Source organism: Pipistrellus kuhlii, unplaced genomic scaffold, assembly GCF_014108245.1.
Source record: "Pipistrellus kuhlii isolate mPipKuh1 unplaced genomic scaffold, mPipKuh1.p scaffold_m20_p_2, whole genome shotgun sequence".
NCBI lineage: Eukaryota > Metazoa > Chordata > Mammalia > Chiroptera > Vespertilionidae > Pipistrellus > Pipistrellus kuhlii.
The window spans coordinates 91,144,601-91,160,799 of record NW_023425515.1 but is presented as its reverse complement, the minus strand read 5'-3'; the positions used below and the strand labels follow the sequence as shown (position 1 = coordinate 91,160,799).

Genomic DNA, 16,199 nt, shown 5'->3' with positions numbered 1-16,199 from the left:
GAGAACTTTTCTGCTTCTTTCTTGTCAGCACTGCCAGCCTCACCATGCATAGTAACGCTGTGGATTCCACACCTTTTCTTAAATCTAAAAAACCACCCCCTGCTGGCTTTGAATTCTTCTTCATTATCTTGATTGCTGCTACTTCCAGGGACGTTTTTCTTTAGATCGTCATAAATTCTCTTGGCTTTGTGACAGATAATATCTTGGGTTGTTACGTCACCTTTCACCTGCCTGTCCTTAATCCAAATCGCTAATAGCCTCTCCATTTCCTCGTGGATTGAAGACCTATGTTTTTCATGAAATAGTTTTGATACTCCTTTGGCTACTTTGGCTGATTTGATTGCATCCTTATTTGTCAAAATGGTGAAAATGGTGGTCTTGCTGAGGCCAAACTCTTTGACGAGGTCACACTGTTTTACCCCACATTCACTCCTTCTAATTATTTCCTGTTTCATTTCAACAGAAATCACCTTCCTGCTTTTTTTAGAAGCCATGATATAAAAAAAATATTGAGTTTAACTTAAAAGGGCGACTGCCGTGATACGTGCATGATTTAATTCGTAATGAAGAACGATTGCCGCGATACGTGCTTAAGTTAAGCGCAGTGACTAACGACTGCCTGCAGTGCCTGCGCGGAAGGATGCAATACATCGGCAGCGATCGTGGAAGCTCGGGCGAAGCAGTCGTGGAAGCTCGGGCGAAGCGGTCGTGGAAGCTCGGGCGACTTCGTTGTGTGAAACGAAGTTCGTTGTATGAATCATGAAATGAAGTTCGTTGTGTGCAGCGTTCACTGTGCGAGGCGTTCTTTATGCGAGGCACCACTGTATGTCAAACTCACGGCCAGCTTGACATGCTTGCTTACACGCTCACCAATACTTGGTATTATCAATCTTTTTAATTTCAGCCATTGTGATGTAGCCTGCATCACCCAGACACTCATCACTGCTGCAATCTGTTGTCATATCCAACATGGCAACATGTCCACAATCATAATTAGTACAAATTAAGAACTCTGTTTCTGACACCAAGCCCACCTCTATGTCGGACATAAAACTCCTGCCAAAAGTTGACCTGTTTCTCTCAACGATTAGGGAAGCTATACTGTATGGGTTGTGGCTCCTGTCCACTCTTGGCAGACTGACCACATTGGACCTTTGACCAATTCCCCCTTCACTTGCTCTGACCTGTCTTAAGACTATCACTGGAATCTCGAGTTGTTGACACTTTTTCTATAATAGTTAGGTTATTGCTGTTCAGCCAACTCAAACTACACCCTTGTGGCCCTTAAAACTAATGTTTCATATTTTCAACATTTATAATCTGTAACAGTGTACCTTTTATCATAAAAACAACTCAAAAATAGAATGACAGTGAAAATACTTGATGGACCTTCCATACTCCCTACCATCCATGGGCATGTGGTCTTTTGAGCCTTAAAATTATCCTCACAAATCCATCTTTAAAAATTTGTATAATAGTTGCCTCCCTCACCTATCCTGTTCCACACACCTTTTTAAGGCAGTTCCCCCTCACAGTTGCTTCCTAGGCAGTTATAGAGGTCTACTTTTAAAATTCAGAATGCCACCCTAACAATTCCTGGATACGATGCTTTTTTCATTACCCTAATGACAACTGTAGGCTGTCCTAGTTGGTAAACCCTCCAAGTGGCTCTCAAACTTAAATCCAGTTGAGACATCTGGATTTCCTTATTGGACCAAAAGGTCTTGAGTATAAAGATAATGATTACTTGGCTGAGTATACTACTCACCCAATTCCTATATAGTGGCCCATGTTGGCCAAAATTAGAGGCATTTTGTAATTTTCTAAAAATGCCTGGGTTCCTCTTGTACTTGGCCTTCTGAATGAAAGGTGGGGTGCAAGTAGTAAGATATTGGAAAAAATAAGAAATTTTAACCACAGGAATTGGATGCACTGATTTTGTAGCAGTGGAGGCAGTCCAAGCACCCACATCTAGAATGTGGGAGCCATGGAAATAAGAGAGACGTAACGACCCCTGCCTGTCAGAACTGCCTCTGGAGCCCTCATCACAAAGAGAAATCCCATGGTCAGACCACCCCACACTGCCTCACCCTGTACAGGATTCTGGCAGCTGAATTTCCATTCACTAGAAATTATTTTGTTATTTTCATATGTCTGTGTCATTTTGTGTCATTTGTCACTTTCATTGTCACTATTTTTAGGATAATTCCACCTTTTTCTCTAAGTACTTTTAAGATTTTCTCAATCTTAAGTGCTCTAAACTTTCATTAAAATGAGTTTAAGTGTTAGTTTCTTTTCCTTTTTATGATTGGGATTTGTTGGGCTTTATGGAATTACAGGTTTTTCTCTTTGCTTCTAAAAAATTCTCACTGACTACATCTTTAAATTTTGCCTCTGACCCACTCTCCCCTCTCCTGTATTAATTAATGTACTTTAGACCTATTCAGTGTATTTTCCATATCTTGCAACTTTTTCCCATCTTTTTAGCTGACTGTTACAGGCTGGATACTTTTTTCTTATATATCTTCTAGTCTAGCTATTTCTAATCTGTTATTAAACCTGTGTTGTATTTTTTAAACATTTTAATTTTCATTTCCAAAAGATATTTCAATTCTATTTCAATTCTATTTCAATTCTGTTAGGTCATATTTTCAAGCATTTCCTTTAAAAGCTTAGACACAGAACATATTGCAAAACCCATGAACACATGAAACAGTGTGGTGATGGCCAGAAGAAAGGGCTTGGTGAAGGGGGGCAAACGGAGGAAACGTGGGGGATGTCTGTAATAGTATCAATGCTAAAAATAAAGAAAAATTTATGGTAAAAATAAGAGAGTCGTTATACTCTGAGCAACTTTCCCCACAAAAGCTAAAGCATAATTCCATCAATCACAACATCTAAAGAAATGGGTGCATTGTTGCTGCCTATAATTTTTGCTGATTCTCACAGTAACATTTTCCCAGTATGCTTAGTAAATTTGACTGGTGGGCCTTAGAGGGTTACTGAAGGGGGTTCTTTGAGGCTAAGGATAAAGACACCTTCTTAAATACATAATGTATTTTTTATTCTGCCAGGCACTATAGACAAAACAAAAGCAATACATTTTAAAACTAAATTCCCAAGTTAAGATTTATTGGACCATTAAAGTGACACAGATTTCAGCTTTAAAACCATAATACAACTCCTCGGGGGCAAGTCCAATTACCTATATCCTCAGAGCCAAGGCAACTGTAACTTTGTAGTTTTGAAGAGGGAGGTGATTCTCATTTTACCCTTATTTTGAGTGTGTCATCCCTTGGCATAACCATTTTAATGAGGGGAATAAATGCCTATTAAAGCTCCCCACCTGACATATATTGCACAATGGCCTGAGACTTCTTTTTCCCACATTCTAAAGCGTATTATAAATAAAGGTCAAGTTTATACACACAATCAAATTCATCATGTCAAAAAGTGACTTTCAGTGTTCCAAACTTACTTTTGGGTTCCTTCTTTCACTCTTATTTTAGCCTTTACTGAAGTAAGAAGTAATTATATTAAGTAGTACACTTCAATATTGTTTGCAAGCATAGATTCTTAAGTGACATATGTAACATAATTGTTGATATATATAATTATATATTTAGACATATTTGATATATGTAAATATCACATACATTTCTTATAAAATAAATAAAGATGTTCAACTTAAGAGATCATACATAAAATTCATGGGTTACTAAACACAGGATTTTAAGACATAAAAAGACAGACTTCATCTCATATAATTATATATAATAATGTAGTATTTCAAATATGTGAACTCATATTAGGGTACAAGGTGGGGCAAAAGTAGTTTTACAGTTGTATGGGAAACAAGTTTATTCTTGTATTATTTATTAATTATTGTATTATTTTCCATACTAACTGTAAACTTACTTTAACCCCACCCTGTATGTCTATGAAAATACAAAAATAGTCAAGTGATTCTAGGATTTAATTTGGCAACATTTTGTCATCTGAACTTGGGTAATAAACAAATAGTAAAATTTACTTTTAAGCATGACATTTTTTTCCATTAAAATACATCATTTTCCCTTTTGAATTTAAGTCCTAATCTTAAAAAGCCCAAAGTAACAAATATATCTCTGCCGAAAGTTTAGCTAGAATTCTCACCTTCCTTTTTTTCTGATACAATATGATTTATATACATACTTATTAACTGCACATTTTGCATTTAACATTTTAAAACTGTAAATTATAAAATCAATACATACCTAGAAAAAAATTACATTTTGCAACAATAAATTAATGACTTTTTATTTCTACAGAATATAATTTTATATAAAATTACTCTATTCCAAATCTCTGTAATGTTACCCACAATAAAAATATTCACAAAATATTTACTATTTTAAAAGTACATTAAAATTTAAAAGACCAAGAATACAAAAAAAAAATTATCTTAAGAAATTTTTTTCCTTGGAAAAGAATGAGTATCTAGAACAATATATAGGTTGAACTTAATAACATAATAGGAATAGTCTTAATCCCCAACCTTTATTTTTACTTTTTACTATCTAATTAATACACATTATTTTAAAATTAGAAAATACGTGACATAAAACTGCTAATACTATTTTACAACCTCTTGTTCACATAATAGATCATCACTCCCCTTAAATATGAAATACAACTCATGTATTTCATGCTTAAACATTTCTTATCAAAGCTTAAATACTCTCAAGTTTTATAATTACTCAAGATAATTATTTCAAACAATTTTCTGAAGACAAAAACTAATTTTATAATTCCTCCAAATCCTTCACAAAATAAACTTAAATAAAATATCTAAAGATAGCCAATACATTTTTGGTTTTCATTTAAAATTACTGACAATATTAGCCATACTAAAAAGGATGTTTTAATTAACTCTTTCCATTTTAATATAATCTCTTACAAGAGTTTCCAAAGTAGTATTTGAAGACATTTAAAAGTATTACTAAGAAAAATTATGTGCATAGCATAAACATAGTATTTTGAGAATCTCCTACTATACAGTAATTCAGAGTACTTAAAAGAAATATACTATTGATACTGTGCCAAGGGAAATTATCTGAGAAAGCTCATATATTCAGCTACCAACCTTTGTTGAGGGAAAAAAGAATGCTGGAATCCTAAGACATATCTTAGCTGTATACCTTTGGAAAGTTAGTTAGCCTCTTAAAAGATAAATTTCTTCTTCAGTTAGATAGTTACCAACACCTCCAAAGAGTTGTTTAGATTACAGTTAGTTGTAATTTAAATACTTTTTTTAAAATTAACATTGTTTTCTGATTTTAAAAAAATCAAATTTTGATTCTTTGGTGGATCAAATTGTTTAAAACTAAAAAGTTTTGGCTATTTAAATCAAAAGAGGCGTTCTATCACATTTCCCATCATATTATATAGATGAGAGACTGGCAAACTATGGACCATGAGCCAAATCTAGCTGGAAACCTGTTTTGATAAACCAAGATTTATTGGATCACAGGCACAGTCACTAAATTATGTATGATGTATGGCTGCTTTTGCACTACACCAACAGAGTGAAGTGATTTTGACAGAAACTATATGGCTAACAAGCCTAAAATATTTACTATAGGCCTTTAAAAAAAAAGTTTGCTGCCTCTAGCTATAAATAATTATAAATTACCGTATTTTTCGGACCATAAGACGCTCCGGACCATAAGATGCACCAGTTTTTAGAGAAGGGAAATGAAGAAAAAAAGATTCTGAAACAAATAGTGTCCTAAAATATTTTATGTGCATTAAAACCCAACATCACAGTCATAAACACATGTAATCAACCCTGTAAAGTAAACAGCAGCATTTAGAACCATTTTAGAGCCGGGCAAGCACACAGAGACCACACAGAGCCGGGCAAGTAAAAAAACTTTTTTTTTAAAGTATATGTGTAGGCTATATTTGGACCATAAGACGCAGGGACTTTTTCCCCCCACTTCTGGGGGGGGAAAGTGCATCTTATGGTCCGAAAAATACGGTAAATCGGAGAATGTAAAAGGGATTAGCAGAAAACAATGAAAGGAATATTAATCTATACACCTAAACATATGCCCCATAATGCCACTTCAAATCCTAAAATCTAAGCTTCAAATTCAAATGGAACTAGAATATGAAAATTTTGATTACAAAACATATAAAAACAATTCCGAAGTATATTAAGAGTTTATTTAAAATAACAAAGTATATCTTTGTGCCTCTTAAAATTAAAGCCAATTATTATGTCTACAATAAATAGTACTTATATCTACTTTATACACATTATGTTTTTACCTGCTAATGGCTTGCTCCTCATCAGTTATTCCAGTCTCCCTGAATGCCCTGTTTGATTCCGCCAAACTCAAGGCAATTGCTCTCTGAAGATCATCTTTATCATCTCCAGTGAGATCAATCACATCTGAAAAGCAAAACTATCTTACTCAAAATTAAAAGTCAAATAAAACTGAAAGATAATTCTTATCATGGAGTTTTATACCCAATTACCCTTTCAAACCAAAGTCAGCACCAACTTAATTCTATATACGGTAAGCGCCTCTCTGAAGAGAATGCAAATTATAAACTGTTTTACTTCAAAACTTAATGTTCTTCTCTAGAATATACCATAAATATTTTCCTTGCAAAGGAATCTCAATATTTACTACAAAGTGTCGGATTAAAAGCTAATAAGTTTCTTTACCAACAAAAATTGAAATTAACATAAAACATCTACATTTATGCTTCTGAAGTTAACCCAAAAGCACACACACTACAGTGTAGCCATACAACTTAGCTATTATCTATGATAGTATAACAATTAACAATAGAGCTCTCTAAAATTAGGTTTAGAAACTAACTGACCATATATATACATTTTTAAAGTCTGGAAGTATGTACCAAACTGTTAACAGTGGTTAATTTTAGGGAGGACAGTTAAAAGAGGAGAAAGTGTAAGGATCTTTTACTTTCTATATTAAGCACTCTACCCTCTGAATTATTTAATAAACATGCAGTCCTATAAATTTAACAACAAGATTTCATTTCACAACAAGAAAATACAAATAAATTATACTATTTTCTTTTCTAACAAAAGAAAACTGTCCAGCCAAAACCGGTTTGGCTCAGTGGTAGAGCGTAGGCCTGTGGACTGAAAGGTCCGGGGCTCGATTCCAGTCAAGGGCATGTACCTTAGTTGCGGGTGCATCCCCGGTGGGGGGTGTGCAAGAGGCAGCTGGTCGATGTTTCTCTCTCATCGACGTTTCTAGCTCTCTATCTCTCTCCCTTCCTCTCTGTAAAAAAAAACACAATAAAGCATTTAAAAAAAAAAAAAGAAAGAAAACTGTCCTGCTAGCTATAAGTATTCTTTATCCAAATAAATAAAGGCTATAATTATTACCATCTTCAGAAAAAATAATAATACTTTTTCATCTAATTTGCCAATGTAAACTGGTCCATTTCCTTAACCCAAAAGATGCCAATAATACTCCCATTATCATTTAAACAATGATAGGAGGCATAACATGTTGCTTAGTAGGAGATTACAAAATAATATGGTGAGAAAGAGAAAGAAGTATAGCTCTCATTACCTTATTTCTGCGTGGTTGGGATTATGCTTATTGATATTTTGAACAAGTTTTGTATTTATATTTTTATTTATATTTGAGATATGTTAAAATTATTTTTTTGTCTCTGTAATCCTGGATTTTAACAATAGAGAAACAAACAAAAAGGGTAGGGCATTGGAAATAAGGTAACTGCATTTTATCATCTGGCTAAAGGGTTTTATACAGATACTAGAAAAAAATATTCAACACTCATTGAGAAAGAAATAATGTATATTAACAATTTCAAAAGCCTACTTTGATTGTTATCCATACTTTTTTCTCCAAACAGTAGCTTACAAAAATATTAAATATATTAGAAATTATAGTTAGCTATGGAAGGTGTTATTTTAATGTCCTGAATATAATAAGTCTCACAAAAATGTACTAATAAGTAGGAGCCAAAAAACTTCCAAGTAAAATATGGAACAAGTTATAGCAGTAACTGAAATATGGCATATGCCTGTATATACTAGCAGGCCAAAGGCTTCCTTAGTCTGATTTACAAAACCCAAGTTCACTAGACCAGAGCTGTAGATGGATGTCACCTGGAGGTTGCCATCCAGTCCAGTATAAAAACTGATGAAGAAAAAGGTAGGACTAGAGAGGCATAAAATGCCCTATTAAAATGCCCAGCTGAGTGGCTCAGTGGTTGAGCATTAACTCATGAACCAGGACATCACCAGTTCGATTCCCAGTCAGGGCACATTCCAGGCTTGTGGGCTTGATCCCTAGTGTGGGGCATGTGGGAGGAAGTCAATCAGTGATTCTCACTCATCACTGATGTTTCTATCCTTCACTCTCTCCCCCCGTTTCTCTCTAAAATAAAAAAACATATTTTAAATAAATATATGAGTCATAAATCATGCCCATTAAGTAATGATAACTTGGGTGAGTAAAGAAAGAATGGAAGTAAAGAAAATAATTTGAAAAGCACAAAGAAGCAGAAAGACAGGTTTTGGGGATACAATCAATTAGCCCACAGACTCCATTCTTTCATCCGAGTGTGCTATCTTCAACTACAAAAGCTGGAAAGATTGAAACAAACAAACCTATTTTCCCAATCCACTTGTGGTTCAAATTCTGGGTAAAATTTAGGTTCTCCCAACTGGATGCACAAACATGAGATGTGGAAGGCAGAGCGAGGAGAGACCATTATCCTACTGCTTTTGGTTGTGGTCTCCAATATGATTGAACAGGTATGGTTGTTCCATAAAGCATCCCAGTGTCCAGTTTCTGTTTAAGGGATGTCAGCAATAGAGAAGTGGCAACAACACTCTGAATCCCAGTGTCCGAGCATAGCTCAGGGGCAGCTACCTAATCCTGGCTGCCTGCTCCCTGGGCCCCAGTCACAGAGGCATGTTCTTAAACTCGGTAGTCCCAGAGACAGCCTCCTGATTCACTGCCATCCTGATTGTGGCAGAGGGAGTAGCTTCTCTGTCTGGACAGTCTGCAAGGGCCGGGGAGTCCTGTCAGCTGGCTAAGCTGCAGTTCTTCCAGTGTTTTCTGAAGAATCAAACCCTCTTTTAAATTTCTGTGAAACGATCAGGAGTGTTGTTGACTGTTTCATGACTGACAAGTAAGCCAACATAGCTAGAGCAGAAAACTAAATTAGACATAGCAACAACTTATATTGAGCATTTCATAATTTATCTATTATAATTCAAGCACCAAAAAAGCAAATATCAAAGATGTTTTTAACCCTATTTTATAAATGAGATAACCAAGGTTGTGAAAATGAAGTATATCATTATAGAATAAAAAATGTAGACAGGCATTTAAGTCTTCTAACTATTAAATCAGTGGTCTTTCCTCCATATTAGAAGTTCTCCAAGTGTGGTCCCTGGATCCTTGGGGATCCTCATACTCTATTAGAAAAGGGGATTCTGTAAGTGAAAAATATTCTCATGATAATACTAACATACTACTTTCCTATTCTAGTGTGGTCACATTCTAGCGTGTGATGATGCAAAACAGGAGTGCCTAAAACTGTTGCATTTTAGCATAAATCAAGGCAGTAGAACCAAGTGTGTGCACAATTCACTGTACTACTCACAACTACATACACTCACTATTCAAAAAGAAAAAGTCTAGTTTCTCTTAAATCCTTGATAAAAAAGGGGATTTATTTTATTAAATCTGAAACACTGGCTTACATGTTCATTGATACTCCAGGATGAGATCACAAGTACTTATGCTGTGTGTGCAAACACCAATGCAATACCTGGGCAACAGGCTGAATGGCTGACTTTTTCATGGAACACTATTTTTACTTGAAAGAACACCAACAAACTACAGACTATGAGTATTCAGACTTCAAAATTTGGCATACATTTTCTCAAAAGTAAACAAAGTGAGCCTGTCACTTGGAAGAGAACAAATTAACAGTACTTGTTGCCAATGATTAATATGGAATTTTCAAGCAAAAATTTGAACTTTGTTTAAATTTGTTTCCACTGTTTTGAACTTAATTTCTTCCCAGTACTTTAAATCTTTTCTGACTAGAGGCCCAATGCACAAAATTCATGCACTAAGGGGGGGAGAGGGGTGTCTCTCAGCTGGGCCTGCACCCTCTCACAGTCTAGAAGCCCTTGGGTGATGTCCAACTGACAGCTTAGTGCTGCCATGGAGGTGGGAGAAGCTCCCAATACCACCGCTGCACTCGCCAGCCCTGAGCCCAGCTTCTGGCTGAGCAGTGCTCCCTCTGTGGGAGCACACTGAAAACCAGGAGGAAGCTTCTGCATTGAGCATTTGCCCCCTGCTGGTCAGTGAACATCATAGCGACTGGTTGATTTGCATATTACTCTTTTATTATATAGGATGAAACCAAGTGATGTTAACTATTTCAATTTGTTTTATAATGTAGAGATTCTTCCAATATTTGAAAGGAATTATTTTCCAAATTACTAATGCACAGTATCATAAAACCATGCATAGGGTAAACATTTCATTTGAAGAGCAAGGTATGTGAAAAAGATGCTTAAGAGTAACTTTTTATTCTATTCGTTCTTTGACCCTGGTTCCTAACACAGAGCCCTTAAATCCCTTGGAATTAATTTCCTGGGTGACAGGAGCATCTTTGTTCCAGTGAGGTAACCCTTTGTGGGCTCCTGTATAGCTTTAGTATGGGGACTGATGACCAGAAAGACCAAGCCAAGATAAAAAGCTTGGAATTTTGGCCTCAGAGGAAGAGAAAAGGCCTGAAGATTAATAGTCAATCATACCTCCCTGACGAAGCCTCAGAAAAATCACCAAGTGCAAGGTCAGGGGCTTTGGGCTTGGGGAGCATATCCACATGCTGAGAGGATGAGCACCCCAACTCCAAAAACCAGAAGCTTGTGCACCTGGGACCCTTTTAGACCTTGCTTTATGTACCTCTTCATCGACTGTTTATCTGTTTCCTTTATCTTATCCTTTATTATATAATAAACCAGTACACATAGTGTTTCTCTGAGTTCTGTGAGCCAATCTAGCAAGTTATCAAACTGGAGGAGAGGGTTGTGAGAACCCCCAATTTGTAGCCGAGTCGAACAGCAGTGTGTGGAACTTGGGGACTTACTACCTGTGAATGGCTCCTAAAGTGGTGGCAATCTATAGAACTGGGCCCTTAACCTGTGGCATCTGATCCTAACTTCAGTACAGCCTCAGAATGAAATTGAATTGTAGGACACCCAGCTAATATTGGAGAGTTGGTCATCTGTAGGGAAAACTCACACAGCTGGTGTCAGAAGTGTTGAGTCTGAGTAGACAGAGAAATAAGCAATAGTAATTGTCAATGCTAGAAAGGCTGGTTGAGCAGAAACTATTGACCTTCAACTGAAAACCTGGGCATCTTCAAGCAATATAGAAGGTTTACTTATTATTTGTAGTTTCAATATAACTATAATAATTATCTTCATTATATTCCCATTATTTAACAAAACTGCTTCTTTCCATAGGATATTTTAGAATAATACGGCAACCCTAAAAGAAGACCATTATAATCTACTCATGTAAGACCAGATGTTAATAAAATATGTTCTTTCCATTGAATGGATAAACCTAAATTTCTTCTTTTTCTGGATTCAGTAGGATGACTTTCATAAAGCATGTAATGAACTACCAATATCACAATAAAAACTAGCCCTCTGTGATGTTCTTATATGCTAACATACAAAAAATTACATCTAGAAAATTGTACTTTAGAAAATTAATTGCAATGCTAACAGCAGGACACCCATGAAAAACACAAATGGTGTCAAAACAAGCCAGAGGAAAATCATTTGGGCAAAAAATGAAAAAGAATCTCAAGTCAAATTTATAGAAAATATTCCTTTATTAATTTTTGGTAGAGAATATGTTTGTATATTTTCAGAAAACAACTCTGAGACCATGTGGATTCCTGCAACAGAGAGCAATTGACAGGACTGCTCCAGCCAGGAAGACAGAAGAGAAGCAGTCCAGAGATGGAAGACACTGATGTTGCCTTGCCATACTAGCAGTCAGCAACTGTGAGTCATTTCAGGTTGTCCAGGACCAACCCAGAGACATTTGGACCTGCATTACCACCATTTGCCCACCATCCTGAACTGAAATATCATTGCTGACATGTACACATAAGAAACTGTTTGACATTGAAATTGGGTCTCAAAAGAACTGTTGGCCCAGAAAGAAACTCACTACAGATTGATTCATTTGCCTTTCAGCATAACCATTATTGCTTGTCTCATTTTTGGTTCTTATAAGTGTACTTCTAATAGGACATAATCTCACTCATCCAGGGGAAATGATGAACAACATAGACTGATGAAAAAGAACAGACTCAGAGACAAGGAGGCATGGATCAGACTTTCAGACCTCAGAGGGAGCGTAGGGGAAGGTGGGGATGAAGGGGAGAGATCAACCAAAGGACTTGTGTGCATATATATGAGTCTAACCAGTGGTCAAGGACAACAGGGGGATGGCGGCATGTGTGGGGAGGTGTGTGGGATGGGAATGGGGCAATGAGGACAAATATGTGATACCTTAATCAATTAAGAAATTTAAAAAAATAAAATAAAATAAAAACAACACGGAATAAGCTTGGTTGTAAATTATTTCTAATTGACAAAATTAATTATAGCAATTTAGTCTTTGTAACAGTTCCCTCCAAATACCAAAGTATTATGAATATTTTTATATCTGTGCTAAGGGACTACCTTGGTAAAACAATAAACTTTATTTTAACTACCCCTCTCTCTAGTAGTGTGAACTCAATTCAGGTGCACAAGCCAGTTAGTGTTAACTGAGTAACACTGTAGAAAAACCACACATTAAAAAAACCTATAAACAGTAATCTCCAATTTTCAAGACTGCTCAAATTAAAATATTTTCACACTAAGTCAGTAATAGATACAACAAAACATAATATTCACCCTAATAAATCACTTTCCAAAGAATTACCATTTGAGTAAAACTTTAACAATCAAACACTTTGCTACCTTCAAAAGATAGGTAGTCATTAACTTACCAATAAATTATACTTCAAATGTATGAAATTATTAAACTCATAATTCATTTCCCAATGAAAATAGTATATTCGATGGCAATGAGACATATACATTAGTTCACAAAGCCACTTTAGCTCATAATCTAGTTGAACTGCATATACAAAGATTTTTATTTTAAAAGAATAAACAAGTTTTTCCATTGTTTTCCTTTTTTTTATAGGCTAAACCTAAGGAATATACTTGTTTTTCAATAAGCCAAATTTATATTTACAACCAGCAAAACTTTCTAGGTAGGCGGTAATATTTATAGAAAGAACTCTGTTTTGGGAGTTAGGTGTTAAAGTGCTGAACAAGAGTTTGAGAAGAGTTATATTAAGAACTAGAGGCCCAGTGCATGAAAATGCATGCACTAGAGGGGGAGGGTCCCTCAGTGCGGCCTGCCCCTCTCACAGTCCGGGAGCCCTCAGGGGTGGGAGGCAACCCAGTGATCAGGGGAAGGTGACACCCCATCACACCTCTGCTGCTGCTACTGCCAGCAGCACAAGCCTCGGGCAGCCCTGGACAGCTGGGCAGCCGCCATTCGAGGCATTCGAGGCTTGCCTGCGCCTCGGGCCAGTCCTGGACGGCTGGGGGGCTGAGGGAACTGGGGGACTCCAGAGGCAGACATGCACCTGCTACCCCAGCAGTGCTGAGGGGACTGTGCACTGCCATCTTCTCGCTGTGGGCTCTGCCATCTTTGAGGGCAGGGCAATTAACATACTCCCTCCTTATTAGCTGTGGGCACCACCATCTGCGATGGCATCAATTAGCATATTTCCTCTTTATTAGATAGGAGGATATGTACCAGGGCAGGGGTCGACCAAAGGGGGAAAATGCACATGAAAGCTGATAAAACTACAAACTAATTGGTGCTTTGGGAAATTAGGAAGAGCTATAAAAACGAAAAAAACAAACCAACACTGGGCCACCAGAAAGATGGGAGTGCCCTTAAAGAGACAAAGGCACAAATGAACACAGGGATGGTGAGCAGGAGATTGGAAATGAGAATACTACCATCCTCACCCTCAGTCACTCTGCTTCAATCAGGATTGTGCCCTCGCTATTCATCTTCTGAGCCAAATCCACTCTAGCCTTGAGGCCCTAGCCTGAGATGTACTTTCCCAGACATTCACAAGGCTCACAACTCCCTCACTGCACTCAGGTATCTGTATGAAATGTGACCTCATCCAAGAGATACTCCCTGACTTGCCCTGAATCTAAAATACCAGAGCCCATGTCTGACCTACAACAGCATCCCAGTCACCCTTGTACCTTTACCCTGTTCTAATGTTCTCCATGAACTTACTATTACCTGGTATTATTTATTTATTGTTTACTGCCTATCTTCCGCCTATGTAAACTGAGACTCCTTGTGTTTTTTAATAGCCTATCCAAGTCAGTTATATTCTGATACATATTTGACAATCAACAAATATTGGTTAAATAGAAATCAATATCTAGACTCTGGAACAGATAAAAATTAGTAAGGCATCTTTATGGAACTAATTAGAAGACTTGGGGATGTATGGTTTATTCATCTCCTTTTTTTTTTTTTTTTAGAAAGTGAAAAGACACACAGGTATCATGTCAAAGGAATACTTAAAAGGAAGATGAGCCCTAGCTGGTTTGGCTCAGTGGATAGAGCGTCAGCCTGCAGACTAAAGGGTCCCGGGTTTGATTCCAGTCAAGGGCACATGTCCATGGTGTGGGCTTGATCCCTACTAGGGGGCATGCAGGAGGCAGCCAATCAATGATTCTCTCTCATCATTGATTTTTCTATCTCTCTCTCTTTCTCTCCCTTTTTCTCTAAAATCAATAAAAAATATATTTAAAAATAACAATGACCTAAGCAATGTAAACTGTTTGCCACTCCACTCCCATTCTCCTCTGCCCTCAGACAGCTTTTAAGATGTTCCTATTGTACTTTCCAATCTTCCTATTATACTACTGAACAGAGCTACTACCAAAACAGTAATGCCCAATACAACCTTCAGTGATAATGGAAATGTACTATTATCTGCACTATTACCTGTCCAATACAGTAGCTACTGGATACATGTGACTACTACTGAGCATCTAAAATGTGTCTAGTGCAACAAAGAAACAGAATTTTAATATTATTTAATTTATACTTAAATTTAAGTTTCTACCTGTGACTATATTGAACAGTTCAGCTCTAAATGGTCTTGTTCTGTTTTTAATAACTGCTAAAATTATGTTAGCATTGATAAGGAAAATAATTTTTGTCATCAATTTTACTATTTTTTCAACATGGATTGTGGAGAAAAAAATAAAGTTAACATTCTATATTAATCAATAAAAAGTGCAAAGACCATAACTTTAATTTTGGCCTAAAATTAAAGAAAATTCATAAAATATACAAGGCATCCTATAGTGCATGTCTAACAGAATGCAAACCTAATTGCATCTAATCAGTTACAAATAACTTCACACGACTGTAGCATCTCATTTGTAAGATTAACCTGGATTTTTGGTGAATCTCTGAAACAGTTTTACATATTAGAAATCTGGATGTAAAAAAAGATTTAACTTTCACTGCATGTATTTTTCTATCTGCAGTTACTTACTTGACAAAAATACAGGGGCATAGGGAAAATATCAGTGTTCAAATAACAGAAACCTACTCTGTTTATTGTAAGTGTCTTACCCTCAGCAGGAATGACAGCACAATACTTGGGTCTGTTTATCGCTTGTGCTTTAAATCACTTTTAGTCTGGCCAAGCAATAAAAACAAGACCAGAACTCTAGGACAGAACCTCAACATTTTTCTCACTTTCTAGACAATCCTTACAAATTATTCAAGTTCTTTGAGGAAGGAGATACACGATGCCAAATTTGTGAAGGGTCATTCTTAATACTTACACTCATTCCAATGTGTTATGCCAAGTTCGCTAAAACTTAAGCCAGTATGTGGCACTACTTTCTGTGTTAAAATTACCTACCTAAATCCCTCTTATCTTTTGATCCATACTTTAATAGCCCAATTGTGGTACATCTTGTTCTGGTAGGCATATATTGTTTTTTTCCTGTTTTAAAGAAGTTCAAAAGAATT

At 36.3% G+C, this 16,199-nt stretch overlaps 1 protein-coding gene across 13 annotated transcripts in view; it reads right to left on the bottom strand.

Annotated features, from left to right (window-relative positions):
* Nucleotides 1-16,199, bottom strand: part of USP25 (ubiquitin specific peptidase 25) — a 181,817-nt gene that overhangs the window by 123,356 nt on the left and 42,262 nt on the right. For all 13 annotated transcript variants that reach the window (XM_036448664.2, XM_036448666.2, XM_036448668.2 and 10 more), the window contains one exon: nucleotides 6,316-6,439. In XM_036448664.2, the coding sequence (XP_036304557.1) occupies nucleotides 6,316-6,439 (124 nt within the window). The remainder of the gene's footprint in view (nucleotides 1-6,315; nucleotides 6,440-16,199) is intronic.